General features: G+C 33.5%; 1 protein-coding gene and 1 long non-coding RNA gene across 2 annotated transcripts; one reads left to right on the top strand and one right to left on the bottom strand.

The window, feature by feature from the left end:
- The first annotated feature begins 11,812 nt into the window (after positions 1-11,812).
- On the top strand, positions 11,813-13,523 carry LOC135127514 (uncharacterized). The gene is made up of 2 exons (XM_064053949.1): positions 11,813-12,663; positions 12,722-13,523. Exons 1-2 carry the CDS (start codon positions 12,250-12,252, stop codon positions 13,517-13,519), a joined length of 1,212 nt encoding a protein of 403 aa, XP_063910019.1. The 5' UTR covers positions 11,813-12,249; the 3' UTR covers positions 13,520-13,523.
- Positions 13,510-15,562, bottom strand: LOC135127515 (uncharacterized). The gene is made up of 5 exons (XR_010280240.1): positions 15,306-15,562; positions 15,081-15,256; positions 14,708-15,031; positions 14,339-14,653; positions 13,510-14,286 (listed from the first exon to the last, which is right to left on the bottom strand). It is a non-coding gene; the product is annotated as an uncharacterized LOC135127515 (long non-coding RNA).
- Between the last annotated feature and the right edge of the window lie 65 nt (positions 15,563-15,627).

Here is a 15,627-nt window from a genome sequence, read left to right as displayed (position 1 = left end):
AGTTATGGAGGATTTCTGTATTGTTATGGTGTTAAATGATTAACGATGTCTTCTTGATAATATACTTATTACAGAAATCTCTAATTGTTACAAATCATTGTCGTCTAACTCAACTTCTCTGTCAGCTGTCACACCAAAGCCTATGCAACTGCCTTTATACTCTAACAATTCTACCTATTCATACATTACCCGGTATGCGACTGATTACACAATTCTATCTGATACAATTATACTTAATTAATTAATTATACCATGACATGTATTTCAAGTTCACTTTGACGCTCTGATGTAAACAGCCCTATGCGAACAAAACATTTGAAAAATTGGTCTAAAGAGTTTAGACAGTACTTCCCTCGCTGTCGGAAACTTGACGACTGCATGCCTATTGTGTTTTTTTTTCTCATTACATTTCTGTAGTGGGAATTTAAAAAAAATTGCGATGACGTCATCAACATTTTTGCAAGTACACGTATATCAGTTGGGATAGATGTAGTGTAATACTAAGAATAAAATTATTGTATTCCCAAATTTTCGGGAAAATGAATCGGGTCGTTTTGAATATTGATTTTTTATAATCAATAAAACAACGAAACAATTTACTCACGTATACGGCGCCGACGTGTAATATGAGAGGGAACTGAAAATCGTGTATGTATAAGCATTCTTAATTTAAGATGACAAGCGTAACAGCATACGTGAGAGTCAAACAGACAAACTGTAAACAAAACGACCATCGGTTTTATTGCTTCGACTTCCGCTTCTTATATAAAACATTGGGTTTTATTTTAATTTTTGACGGTGGAATTCACAATTGGTTGATTATAAACATGTCTATACCATATTCGCGGAACCTAGTCAGCGCACAAAACAAATGCACGTCTGTAATGTAGATGTAAATAAGCGTGTTACCCTTATGTTTCAACCGAGTTTTTCCTTTAACAAATTTTGTGTCTACCAAATTGGGTTGGTTGGGGTGTAATACTAATAATAAGTGTTGCCTTTAATTTAATCAATAAAATAAATTGACTTCATTAATTTTTTTGAGCCACCTCTTAAGAAAATCTAAAAAATATGAATGGAATGATAGATAAATTACAAGTACAAACTCATCATCTTTTTTGCATTTTAGATAGGATTTATTCAGCAAAATTTAAGGGTGACGTCATCAATTTTTTAGGGGGGAAGAGCAAATACATTTTGATAAAAAATTTACCGTGATTATGATAACTTTAAAACATCTCCAAGATTTCAAAGCATTCGGTTCTGTAATTCCTGATTAAATCAATAAAATTAATTGACGCATTCATTAATTTTTTTCAGTCACCCTATATATGCAAATCGAAAAAATTGGTCTAAAGAGTTTAGACAGTACTTCCCTCGCTGTCGGAAACTTGACGACTGCATGGCTATTGTGTTTTTTTCTCATTACATTTTTGTAGTGGGAATTTAAAAAAAATTGCGATGACGTCATCAACATTTTTGCAAGGACACGTATATCAGTTGGGATAGATGTAGTGTAATACTAAGAATAAAATTATTGTATTCCCAAATTTTCGGGAAAATGAATTGGATCGTTTTGAATAATGATTTTTTATAATCAATAAAATAACGAAACAATTTACTCACGTATACGGCAACTGAAAATCGTTTATGTATAAACATTCTTAATTTAAGATGACAAGCTGTAACACCTACCACCCCGTCACTTAAATGTAATGGAGCTTGTAAAAAGCACTTCCACGTAAACTGTTTGAATTTACCCGAACCCGATCTTGTAAAATTTACTGTTAATAAGGATCCATGGAGCTGTTCTAAATGCTTAATAATGACTAACATTACCTCAGCACCTATTACTTTTGCCCAAATGGAACAACTTATGAAAAATCAATTAGATGTACTTAAAGCAGAATTTTTCAATAAAATAGATGACTATTTTGGTAAACTGGATAATAGAGTTTCTGCCGTTGAAAATGATGTCAAATTGTTGAGGAATGAATTAGATACTTTTAAAAACTCTGGGACGTGCAATGTCGATAGCGTTATAGAAGAAATTGAAGATCGTAAGCAAAGAGCATCTAACATCTTATTATTCAACATTAAAGAATCGTCAGCAACAAACGTCGCCGAAAGAGTTGCCGATGACTTTAAAAAAGTTGAAGCCATTTTATCACCTTTAGGAGCATTTCCTAATCCTAAAACAATTGTTCGACTTGGAGTTTCTAAAGATAATCATAATCGTCCAATGAAAATTATTTACAACAATGAAAACGATGCAAAAGAAGTATTAAAGTCCAACAAAAATAACAAAAACCGAAATAACCATTTTTGTCCGGACTTGACGGAAAGACAAAGGAAGCATATAAATGCAGTTAAGAAAGAATTGCAAGACAGGCTTTCGAAAGGAGAAGACTTGGCTTTGAGATATAAACATAACACTCCTTATATAATTAAACGTAATTCTTCTAAAAATGTCCCAAAAAACTAATAAACTGTTACTATCATAATGTTGGGGGAATAAGATCTAAATTAGAGGAATTTTCAATTAATGTCAATAGTTGTGTTTATGATGTCGTAATAATTATAGAATCTTGGTTATGTGAAAAAATACAAAATGAGGAGTTAATGTTACATAATTTTAATATTTACCGTGCAGATCGCAACGAAATTACTAGTGCCAAATCTCGAGGAGGTGGAGTATTGATAGCCATTAACAAATGTTTGAATTCTTCGATTGTATATATTGGTGAGGTTGTTGAAAGTCTTTATGTTTCTCTGAAATTGAACGGTTCAGCTTTCATCATAGCGGGTGTCTATATTCCTCCGAATTCGCACATTAGTGCATATGAATCACATTGTAATGATATGGAAATAGTGTCAGAAAAATTTCCCGATCATAAATTCATAGTTACAGGTGACTTTAATTTACCTGATATTAAATGGACCCAAAACGGTGTTGAAGGACATGGGCATACTGTTCTTAATCAAGACTGCTACGATGTTGTACTTAGTACTTATTCATTTTTAAATTTAACTCAAGTTAATCTAATTCCGAATAATCGAAATACTTTTCTCGATCTAATCTTTACAAGTGTAACTGAAATGAAAATTTACCCTGCAATTGATCCACTAGTAGGGGATAGTATACATCATATTCCTTATTCGTGGTCGATCTGCACCGCTTCAAATCCATCTCTTGAAATAGAATACACTGTATTCGACTTTGCAAATGGTAATTACTTTCTATTTAATGATTATTTAGCTTCTGTGTGTTGGAATACATGCTTTGAAGGTTATGAGCTTGATGAAATGATAGCGATATTTTATGATATTATATATGAAGGTTTAGAAGTTTATATTCCAAAAAAGGTTATAAAAATAAAATCTTCCAAATACCCTCAATGGTTCAGTTCTGAACTGAAAACACTGTGCTACGAAAAAAGGAAAGCACACGCTATATTTAAACAATCGAATGAACTTCAAGATTACGTTTATTTTAAGAGTTTGAGATCAAAATGTAAACTACTATCGAAAAGTCTTTATAGATCGTATGTGGATACTGTCAGCGTTTCCATTATTAACAATCCTAATGTCTTTTGGAAATTTATTCGAGAAAGGAAAGTCCCTAACAATATTCCAGAAGAAATGTCTTATTTAAATAGAGTGGTGAATGGTGGTAAAGAAGTTGCCAATTTGTTCGCAGAATTTTTCTCATCGGTCTATATGGTTAATGATTCTTCTAAGATAATTGATAGTCAATTTAAAGATGAAGTTATTGATACGGGTTTTATAATAACGATTAAGGATATATTTAACACTATTTCTTCGTTGAATGACTCTACAAATGCTGGACCAGACGGTTTAAGCAATGTATTCTTAAAAAAGTGTATATGTACTTTATCAATACCACTATTTATGTTATTCAGCAAGTCCTTGGATACTGGTGTATTTCCTGATGTTTGGAAACTGAGTTATGTTAAACCTATTTTTAAATCTGGTCAAAGGAACAAAGTTGACAACTATAGAGGTGTTTCCAATCAATCGGTTATCCCTAAAATTTTCGATTCCATCATAGCTAAGCAGTTACAGTGGGCAGTTTCAAAATTACTTACTAATCAACAGCATGGTTTTTGTAAAAATAAGTCAACATTATCCAACCTTTTGGAATATTATTCGTTTCTCAATGAATCATTTGCGAATAAATGTCAAGTGGACGCTGTTTATACAGATTTCGCAAAAGCATTTGATCGAGTGGATCACAATGTATTAATTTCAAAGCTTAATAGACTTGGTTTTAGAGAATATTCCATAAAATGGGTTAAATCGTTTCTTACTAATAGGTGGCAACAGGTTAAAATTGGCAACCACATTTCTGATTATTTTGAAGTTACATCTGGAGTACCCCAGGGCTCACATTGTGGTCCAATTTTATTTCTTCTTTTTATAAATGACTTGAGTTATTGTATTAAATCTTCAAAATTTCTATTCTATGCAGATGATCTAAAGATATATAAACAAGTTTCATCCATAACTGATTGTCAGGAATTACAAAAGGATTTAAATAATATATATGAATGGTGTGAAACAAATTTTTTAAAACTGAATTTAAATAAATGTCATAAAATTACATTTTCTAACAAAAAAAATATGATCGATTATGATTATTATATTGGGAAAAGTTTGCTCAAGCCTGTTAGTGAAATTAGAGATCTCGGCATACTTTTTGATAATAAACTCTCTTTCAAAAGTCATTATCGATACATATTTAACAAGGCTCTGCAGATGTGGGGATTGATTTGGCGCCATTGCAAGGATATGAGCTCTCATGCACTTAAAGTGCTATATTGCTCTCTCGTGCGTTCTGTTCTGGAATATGCTTCTTCAGTTTGGCATCCAACATGCGACACTCATATTTCATTGTTAGAGCGTGTTCAAAAAAAGTTTTTGAGGTCTATTGAATTTAAAGAACATCATCTACATCAACAAGGTGAATATGAATGGGTCATGAGCTTCCTCAATATTAAATCCTTGGAGATACGTAGAGATATAACGGATTTATGTGTTCTTCACGCCATTATTAACAACCATATAGATAGTAATGACTTATTAGCCAAACTAATGTTTAGGGTTCCAAATAAAAACTGCAGAACTACTAGATCTTGTAAAATTTTCAGAATTAACAAAGCATCTACTAATATGTCAACTAACCACCCATTGCGAAGAATGATGAAACAAGCAAACGAACTATCTAATTTTGTAAAATTTGATATTTTTAACTCAAACCTTGTTGTATTTAAGAGAATGATAAATAATCTTGTATAATTCGGATAATTTAAAATTGTTTCTTTTTGTGTTTATTGTATGATCATTGTTATAAAGATAATTAATTAAGTTAATCATATACCTTATGTATTTGTAAGTTTAATTTTCTTACTTTTTGTAATTGGAGTTATTCCGTAATAAACTAATAATAATAATAATAATAATAATAATAATAACATACGTGAGAGTCAAACAGAGAAACTGTAAACAAAACGACCATCGGTTTTATTGCTTCGACTTCCGCTTATTATATAAAACATTGGGTTTTATTTTAATTCTTGACGGTGAAATTCACAATTGGTTGATTATAAACATGTCTATTTCACATTCGCGGAACCAAGTGAGCGCATAAAACAAATGCAGGTCTGTAATGTTAAAGTCGATGTAAATAAGCGTGCTACCCTTATGTTTCAACCGAGTTTTTCCTTTAACAAATTTTGTGTCTACCAAATTGGGTTGGTTGGGGTGTAATACTAATAATAAGTGTTGCCTTTAATTTAATCAATAAAATAAATTGACTTCATTAATTCTTTTGAACCACCTCTTAAGAAAATCTAAAAAATATGAATGGAATGATAAATCACAAGTACAAACTCATCATATTTTTTGCATTTTAGATAGGATTTATTCAGCAAAATTTAAGGGTGACGTCATCATTTTTTTTAGGAGGGATGAACAAATACATTTTGAACAAAAGTTTACCATGCTTATAATAACTTTAAAATATTCCCAAGATTTCAAAGCATTAGGTTTTGCAATTCCTGATTAAATCGATAAAATAAATTCACGCCTTCATTAATTTTTTTGAGTCACCCTGCATATGCAAATCCAAAAATATGAATGGAATGATAAATCACAAGTACAGCCTCATCATATTTTGTACATTTTAGATACGATTTATTCGGAAAACTTTTGAGCTGACGTCATCAGTTTTTTGTAGAAGATAACCAAATATATTTTGACTAAAAATTTATTATGCTCTTTATAACCTTAAAACATCTGCAAGATTTCAAAGCATTCGGTTTTGTAGTTCCTGATTAAATCAATAAAATAAATTTACGCATTCATTAATTTTTTTGAGTCACTCTGTATATGCAAATCCAAAAAATATGAATGGAGTGATAAATGACAAGTACAGGCTCATCATATTTTGTACATTTTAGATATGATTTATTCGGCAAACTTTCGAGCTGACGTCATCAAGTTTTTGGAGGGGATAAGCAAATATATTTTGACTAAACATTTATTATGCTCTTTATGACCTTAAAACATCTGCAAGATTTCAGAGCAGTCGGTTTTGTAGTTCCTGATTAAATCAATAAAATATATTTACGCATTCATTAATTTTTTTGAGTCACCCTGTATATGCAAATCCAAAAAATATGAATGGAGTGATAGATCACAAGTACAGACTCATCATATTTTGTACATTTTAGATATGATTTATTCCACAAACTTTTGAGCTGACGTCATCAAGTTTTTGGAGGGGATAAGCAAATATTTTTTGACTAAAGATTTATGATGCTCTTTATAGCCTTAAAACATCTGCAACATTTCAAAGCATTCTGGTTAGCAGATTAAAAATTAAATTTCAAAATGTTGTTTTATAATTTTGATTTTTTTTCCAAAAATCTGGACGTTTCGGGTGAAAAGTCGATTCAGAGTTGTAAACTACATGTGTAGGACTATGTTATTTTATACAATTGAAAACCCATTTACTATGTACAATTTTGAAGTGACGTCATCGCTTTAGTGGTGGGGATGATTCGACAAATTTTGGTTAGCGTTTTACCATCTACATGATATTCTTAATATAAGTACAAAATTTCACAACAATCGGTCGAGTACTTTCGGAGATTATCTGTCTAATAAAAATCCGGGACAACAGACGGACAGACGGACAGACGGACAGACGGACGGACAGACGGACAGACGGACAGACGGACGGACAGACGGACAGACGGACGGACAGACGGACAGACGGACGGACAGACGGACAGACAGACGGAAATGGGAGACCTATTTCTTCGTCTTCTAGGGGTCATGAAAGATCGAGAAAACGTAAAAGTAGAGAGTCGGCCGACGGACTCGATTACAATACTTCCTTTGCTTACGCTCGGGAAGTAAAAAACCGAAAAATACTGGAATTGAGGTGTTTTGAAAAAAAATCTGTGTTTACCATATTGAAGATATCTAGTAAAGTATATTTTTTACAGAAATTATTTTTTAGTCAAGGTGATTTTTCAAATATATAAAATACATATAAAAAAAATCTGTTGTGCCCCATATACAGGCTGATTATTTTATTTGTTCACGCCTGGATAAGTCCGAATAGGCAACACATTTTACTTTCCATAAACGACTTCGTCTTAAATTTTTTATAAATAATAAGTAACGTGTAGATGACAAGGATTGCGCCAAAATTATGACAAATTAATCCTAACAGTCAAATTATTTTCAACTTTTGCTAACAGTGCTTTCGAATTCCAAAATGAACGACATTAATTAATAAAGAAAAAATAATCCTAGTAAAATTTTAACATATATGTACATACAGCGGCGACCAAAATAAAGTAGGACACGTTTCTTTGCCAGAGTAACTTTCAAATTTTTATTGACGTTTAAATGACATTTTCAATGAATACCTATTCAATTGAGTCGAGTTTACACAACTAAATTTTTTGAAAAAATGCTTTCAAGAGTGTATAGAATTTTTCAAATCAGCACGTCGAAATCTATATTCCAGATTTTTTTTATGAATTTTTAGGCCAGTTTTCCAAAAGCTCAATTTTTTAATACATACCTACCTACCTTGCGAAATTTTTCATTATTTTCCCATCCAATTAATTGCAGACATTTTCTTGAAGAATTCAACTCCTAAAAGTTATTTTAGGGTTTATTTCTTCGAAAATTCCCACCATTTCGAAAATCTTTTTCTGGAACAATAAAATTTTTATATTTTTTGAATTAGCACGTGAAGTGGTCGAGATCCACATCTTAGAATTTTTTGTAATTTTTTTGTCAACTTTTCAAAAACCTCGATTTTTCAGTACTCCCCTACAACATTTTTGATAATTTTTCAACCACCTTTCAAAATTCGATAGAGACATTTTTTTGTCGTTCTACTCCTAGAAGTTGTTTTCGGCTCTATTTCTTTTAAGATTACTGTCACATTTTTCCAGAATCGTCAATAGTTGAAATGTGGTAGTTAGCATGATATACATTTGCGAGATTCCGAACTATTCGGTTTTCCACTTCCGGAGCTAGACTGTAAAATGTTGTTATACAATTTTGATTTTTCTTGAACAGTTTCGCATTACTTCAAAGTATTTAGTATCATACGATATTAAGGAATGCGCTTTAACGGTTCATCGTTGTCAAATCATCGTTTGAAAACATTGTTATGTTTGTGAACACGCAGAAGGTAATAAATTACTGGAAAATCGTACAGCTACGGTAGACGTTAACTCACGGTTTATGAATGAGCTGTTTACATAACATGAGGGCAAAAAAGCGTATACAATATCTAGAAAGCTTATTTATTTGCAAATTTGTCAACACTTATTGACATTTACAAAAATTTAGTAGTGTATGCCTCTAAAATGAAACTAATTTTGGTATTCTGGGAGTTAGTTTTCGTTGCGGTACTTTGTCTCGCTCAGGAGAAAAGACCCACCGAGTGTTATTTTTGTTTCAGCGCGTGCAAAGTTCCCATCGTTAGTGTAAAGTGTGACAACACTACCGTAACATGTCTGACAAGTATTACCAAAGAAAGTAAATATAATAATAATTATACCATTACTGTGTTGGTAAACGAATTGCTTGCAGAAGATGGACACATGGACGAATTCAGATCTTGCGTTACCCAGAACTATATTACAGAACACTGCGTCAACAACACTAACATGAGGTGTTACTATTGTTATACTAATTTGTGCAATTGGGAAGATTTATTTTTCGAAGAAGCCAGTTCGTCACAAATGCATTCGTTGTCATATATACTGTATTGTATACCTTTGTTTATTATTTTAATAAAATTCCAGTAGTGGAAACAAAATTATTCTTTATGATCTTGTACGAAACAGCTAAATGCTAAGAACCAGTTATGTGGGATTTCTGTATTGTTATGGTGTTAAATGATTAACGATGTCTTCTCAATTATAATATAACAAGTGATATGATTATTATCGATAATATTTCGAGTGAAACCGAGCTGCAGATTCAACGAGTGCGAAGCACGAGTTGAATGTGCTGCTTCGGTTTCACGAGCCATATCTTCGATTATTAATCATATCACGAGTTATATTCAACATGAGAATATAATAAATGAACATATTTTTTGATAATAGAATTGATTTCGTCGTTTTGAGCTTGCTCCCAACGTTGGCAAGCCATAATAGACAAAAAAATTTATGAAATTCTAAAATTTGTCAAATTTGACGGTTTTTAAATTTAGGTAGCAACAGACCACAATAAGGCAATAAAATTATTATCGCTGTGATAGACATGTAACTAAGGGCATGGACAAATTCTATTGGAAGAAATGGGGTCATGTGATCCATGAATTATATTCTCTCAATTATAATATAACAAGTGATATGATTATTATCGATAATATTTCGAGTGAAATCGAGCTGCAGATTCAACGAGTGCGAAGCACGAGTTGAATGTGCTGCTTCGGTTTCACGAGCCATATCTTCGATTATTAATCATATCACGAGTTATATTCAACATGAGAATATAATAAATGAACATATTTTTTGATAATATAATTGATTTCGTCGTTTTGAGCTTGCCCCCAACGTTGGCAAGCCATAATAGACAAAAAAAATTATGAAATTCTAAAATTTGTCAAATTTGACAGTTTTTAAATTTAGGTAGCAACAGACCACAATAAGGCAATATAGTATATTATTAGCCAAGGTTGCAGAGCCAAGCATTCTAGACCGAGCGCAAATTAGAACCCGAGACGCGCAGCGTCGAGGGCTCTAAGTGCGAGGTCTAGAAGTGGCTTTGCAACCGTGGTTAATATACTATTTTTTTCACTAGTAGAAACCATAAGACAATAAACTGAAAAATAAACGTTAAATTTTTTGACGCAACATGATTTTGTTTTGATTTCTAATCAAACTTGATCTAAATCTTCAACACAAAGAAAACCGTTTATACTTGTCGCTGAGTTAATCATTTTATCTTCTACCTTCTACCAACTACCATGCGTATACTCAAGTAATGTTTGTAGCACACATTTGTTCATTTTTTAAGAAATAATCACATCAAACATTGCGTACATAACCTCAATTTTTCTTTTTGAACCCGTGGTAGCAAAAGTTGAATTTGCTACCACTAAATGAGTCGACATTTGCATGCGTCCAGGCTGCTAGTGAAAAAAAATTATTATCGCTGTGATAGACATGTAACTAAGGGCATGGACAAATTCTATTGGAAGAAATGGGGTCATGTGATCCATGAATTATATTCTCGATAAATTATAAAAATATCTAATTGTTACAAATCAGTGTCGTCTAATAACGCAACTTCTCTGCCAGCTGTCACACCGAAGCCTATGCAACTGACTCTACACTCTAACAACTCTACCTATTCATACACTATCCGGTATGCGACTGATTACACAATTCTATCTGATACAATTAGGTATACTTAATTATAGTAAGAATCAGGAAGCAATGCGTGCGTACACGTCGGCTTGTTATTGTTTTGGTTTGTTCTATTTATGATTATAGCATGGGAAGAACGTTAGTGTGAAGCAACAGTTAACAAAGAAGCTATACTTGCAGTGTTTGAGCACGTAAGGGCATGCAGTAGGCTGCATAGGTGCTATGAATTACAAACTCAGGCACAGGAAAGATCATGACTGTAACCCCTTTCACGTGTTCCTAGTCACTGAAGCCTGTCACTCACGTTCCAACGCCGCGGTACAGTTGTGTAGGATATGACGAAATTGAAGTGTTTTTGAACGTCTGTGTATGCGACAAGCAAATCGGTTGGATGTGGACGGTTGGTGAAGAAGTCTGTCTACAGCAGTACAGTCGTGTTGTATTGGATGGAAATTTGATCGTGTGGACAGTGTACGTTATACAAACCGTGAAAGCAGGTATAAAAGTCCATTTTCTTCGGACATGTTGCCACCACAATCGCAAATTTTTAACTGCAAGGTCGTAACGTGTGTGTACTGCTGCTTATCAGCAGAATTGTACAGCAGTTGTATCCAATACAATTGTACCCCGGCGTTGGAACGTGAATGACTGGCTTTAAGAACGTTCATTTTTGCATTGACTGCTGGTAAAAATTGACAATTGGGTGTTACACACATACTTGCAGGGTGGTACAAGACTTCATACTGTACTTAAAGCTACCAACGAGAATGTCAACATACGTCTCAAACAGACAGCATTGAACAGTTGTGACAGGCTTCAAGTTAGAGAAATACGCTTACCGTCTTCAATGCCACAATGGCCACGTCACATCTACAGAATAAGTTACTTTATCTACGACTCTTTAATAATAGACGCATTATGTACGTAACTATAGATACATAATACCCCATATTAATCACTAGTGTTTAATGAATATTAAACACTAGTGAATAATGGATTTATTTCAAAATGTCCTAAAATACTGTTCCTTTTTTTCTAGAAAAATATAAACGTCAAAACTATGTATGTATTCGTTTTTTACGTGTTATATATTTAACAGTTAGTATTCTGTGTAGGATTTAAAATTTAAATTTACAATCTAAACGGAATTCGTATTTCGCGATTGTAGATTGTAGATGGCTCTGACGTTGTTTACGTTGCCACCTGCTACTACGGACGCTTAGCCGCCATTGTGCGTATTGTTTTGAATTTTGATTTCTTGCGAAAATTTATTACCGACGAGTGTTTTTATAAGAGGTTATCATCAGTTATAATGGATGAAAACACTGAAAATCTTCCTGGCACACCTCCCGAAGTGGCAGAAGCAGCTGGTGCTGTTAACCTGTTACCAGAGAAATCTCAAAAATTGTACAAAATAGCGTACAATCAATTCATGAAGTGGAAACAAGAAAAGAAGATTACCTCATTTTCCGAACGGGTGATATTAGCATACTTTGCAGACTTATCAAGTAAATACAAAATTTCTACGCTGTGGACTTATTACTCCATGCTACGAAGTACTCTCAACATCAATCATAACATTAATATAGAACAGTACCATAAATTAAGAGCATTCTTAAAGCGTCAAGGAGAAAATTACCAGCCAAAGAAAGCGAAAACGCTTAGTCCTCAACAAATAACTAAATTCATCACTGAAGCCCCTGATGTAAAATATCTAGCAACGAAGGTAAGAAATTATTGTTTCAAAATTATGTTGTAGGTTCTCATTTATTATTTTTTTAAAGGTGGCTTTGATAATGGGCATAATGGGTGCATGTAGGACTCAAGAACTGCATTCAATGCGAATTCAAGACATCAAAGATTTGAATTCAGCTTTTTTGGTAACACTGCCCAACACTAAAACAAAGATTAGAAGATCTTTCACAGTAACTGAAGATTACTATTTAATATGCAAAAAGTATCTTGATTTACGTCCAGCTGAAGTGCAATCAGATGTGTTTTTCCTTAATTACCAGAATGGTAAATGTACTATGCAGAGAATAGGTATCAATAAATTTGGTGGTATGCCGAAAGAAGTTGCAGCATATTTGGGGCTCCCAAATCCAGAATTATTTACTGGACACTCTTTTCGTAGATCCTCGGCTACTTTATTGGTGGATGGTGGAGGGGACATAACCGATTTAAAACGCCACGGAGGATGGAAAAGCTCCTCCGTGGCAGAGGGCTACATAGATAACAGTGTGAAATACAAACTAGAAACATCAAAGAAAATTTTTAAACAGGTGAATCCCTCGTCAACACCATGTACATCAATTCGAGCTCCTGTAATGGCAGAAAACTGTGAAAACATAGAGGAGTATGCTGCTGTAAACTGCGATAATGTTGTGATGAATCCATCTCCCCCATGTACATCAAGTGAAACTAATTGTGGTTTAAGAGAAACTAGTAATTTTGTTAAAAATTCCCATTCCCTCAGTAGTAATGTCAGTGTTGACATGAAAGGCAAGCCAATACAGATTTCAAACTGCAGTGGCCATTTTACATTTAATTTTCTTGCTAAGACAAGTAATAATAATAATTAATTACTTATTTGTTTTGTTTATTGTTTCTGAAATAAATTATTATTTGTGAAACGTGTATAATTTGTTTAGAGTCGTAGATAAAACGTCGTATTTAACTAGCGCATAATGGCTATTATTCACACGGATGATTTACACACTCGCCTGCGGCTCGTGTGTAATTTTCATCCTCGTGAATAATATGCTACATTATGCGCTTGTCAAATAATATACTATTATTGACATGGAATAGATACAAAAGTAAACTATAAACAATAATAACTATTGATGTTGCACAACGTCTTCGTCTGACCAGTGATCTGTATATTTGGCCAGTGAAGTGATAGTGTGATTATAAAAGACATCAGCAGAACATGCCGCTAGTACAATCAATTAGGATGGTAATGGAAAATAACCTACATGTTACAGTGGCTGAATGCCCTCTGCAGTATTAGAATCTTCACTGTCATAATTACTAAAACTATAATCTGAATCTTCGTTAATGTCGATTATAAACGGCGCAATCTCTTCACGGTCAAATAATAATTCCCGTTCTCACCACTCCCGTATTATTTTATCCATATGGTCAACAGTATTTTTCCACATTGTGGGCGTGACATGTGCTAACGCTTCTTTCCACATTTCCACGGAATTTTGTTTGACCATAACGACCACGCCCAATGTGTTTGGAATAATAATTTGTAGTAATTCCCCAAATATTTTCTATAGGGTTAAACACGGCCATTCTGTTGGCCCAATTCACGGCAACATACGTTTTTGGATGTTTATTTCTGAAAAACATGATATTTTAAATGAAACGATAGAGAATAGTATATGCATTACTGTGCAACCAAATGATGAAGTTCCGTTTTTAACAGCTGTGGATCTGAACTTATGTCATGATGTTAAAGCCATTCACGAATTTCTGCTTTTTTCCATGAACCATTGGGACATTTGTTTGCAAGGGTAATGTGGTAGCTTGCATTGTTTATAATAATCAATGACGGTTCTTCAAGATTCATGAGTAACTGAAACCACTTGAGAAAATTCTGTTCATTCATTTCGCCATGATAGTCTAGATTTTTGGTATTAGAAGAAAATACCAGCACAGCTTCATCAATAAATCCATTGCTTGTACCTACATGTAATACAATATACCTAAAATATAGTGAGAAGAATAAATAACCAACGTGAAACTGACACATTACTAACTTTTCCCTTCTATTTTGAACGTCCTGATACTTTTGACACTATCGTCTTGCCATGGACCTAATTACCGAACCATTTTCAAATATCCATGTTTCATCAAGATCACATGGCAAAGGATTTGGCTTCTGCTGATTGTGCATGTATTCACGTAAGAATTTGGTTCTTGCATGAATAACATGTAATTCCATAAGACTCTTCCGTACACTTGTTGGAGAATAATGAAACCCAATAGAGAATGTAAAATTCTTCCTAACGAGCTCAGAGAACCCTCAAATATATGTTTCTCCTTCAAGCAATTAAGTAATGACGATCGTGTAACATGTATTTCTGTAAAATAATCGTTAGTATCTATAAGGCGTGCGCATCAAATTCATACTTTTTTTCGACCATTCCATATAAGAATTCTCGAATAGCACACTGCTCCGAAGATCACACACTTGCTTTGTTCGGGGGTCTCTATTTCTTGGGAGAATGTACACTTTCTCCGATTTTTATTTGCTGTACCACGCAGTTCACTTTTCGCACACATACACCTAGAGTAGCAGCAACCCTCTGTACAATGTGACTGCATTAGTAACTGTAATAAAATACACCTACTTACGTCTTGAACAGCTGGTAGTGGTAAAGGAGGTCCCCCGTTATCGCGTTTTTTAGAAAAATAGTTCACTAAATTAGCGACCATTTACTTTGCATCTTTGTACAAGGGCTTTGGCATGGTGGAACGTTTACGTTCAAGCGAGCGACAGGTACCACGGTACACGACAGTTAAATTGGAGTTTTGAACGCGAAAAATCAAACAATAACATAACTTAATCAAACTGACACCAATGACACTTGTGAAACCGATAAAACGTTAGCATATGTTTCGCTATTAGTCGTGGGAGTATTTGTGGGACTTGTAAAGCAAACAGCTGATATCATCT

This window comes from Zophobas morio, unplaced genomic scaffold (assembly GCF_036711695.1).
Source record: "Zophobas morio isolate AGI-343-1 ecotype UQ-CSIRO unplaced genomic scaffold, CSIRO_AGI_Zmor_V1 ptg000012l, whole genome shotgun sequence".
Taxonomy (NCBI): Eukaryota; Metazoa; Arthropoda; class Insecta; order Coleoptera; family Tenebrionidae; genus Zophobas; species Zophobas morio.
The sequence above is the reverse complement of the archived record's forward strand: the minus strand, read 5'-3'. Positions and strand labels throughout refer to the sequence as shown.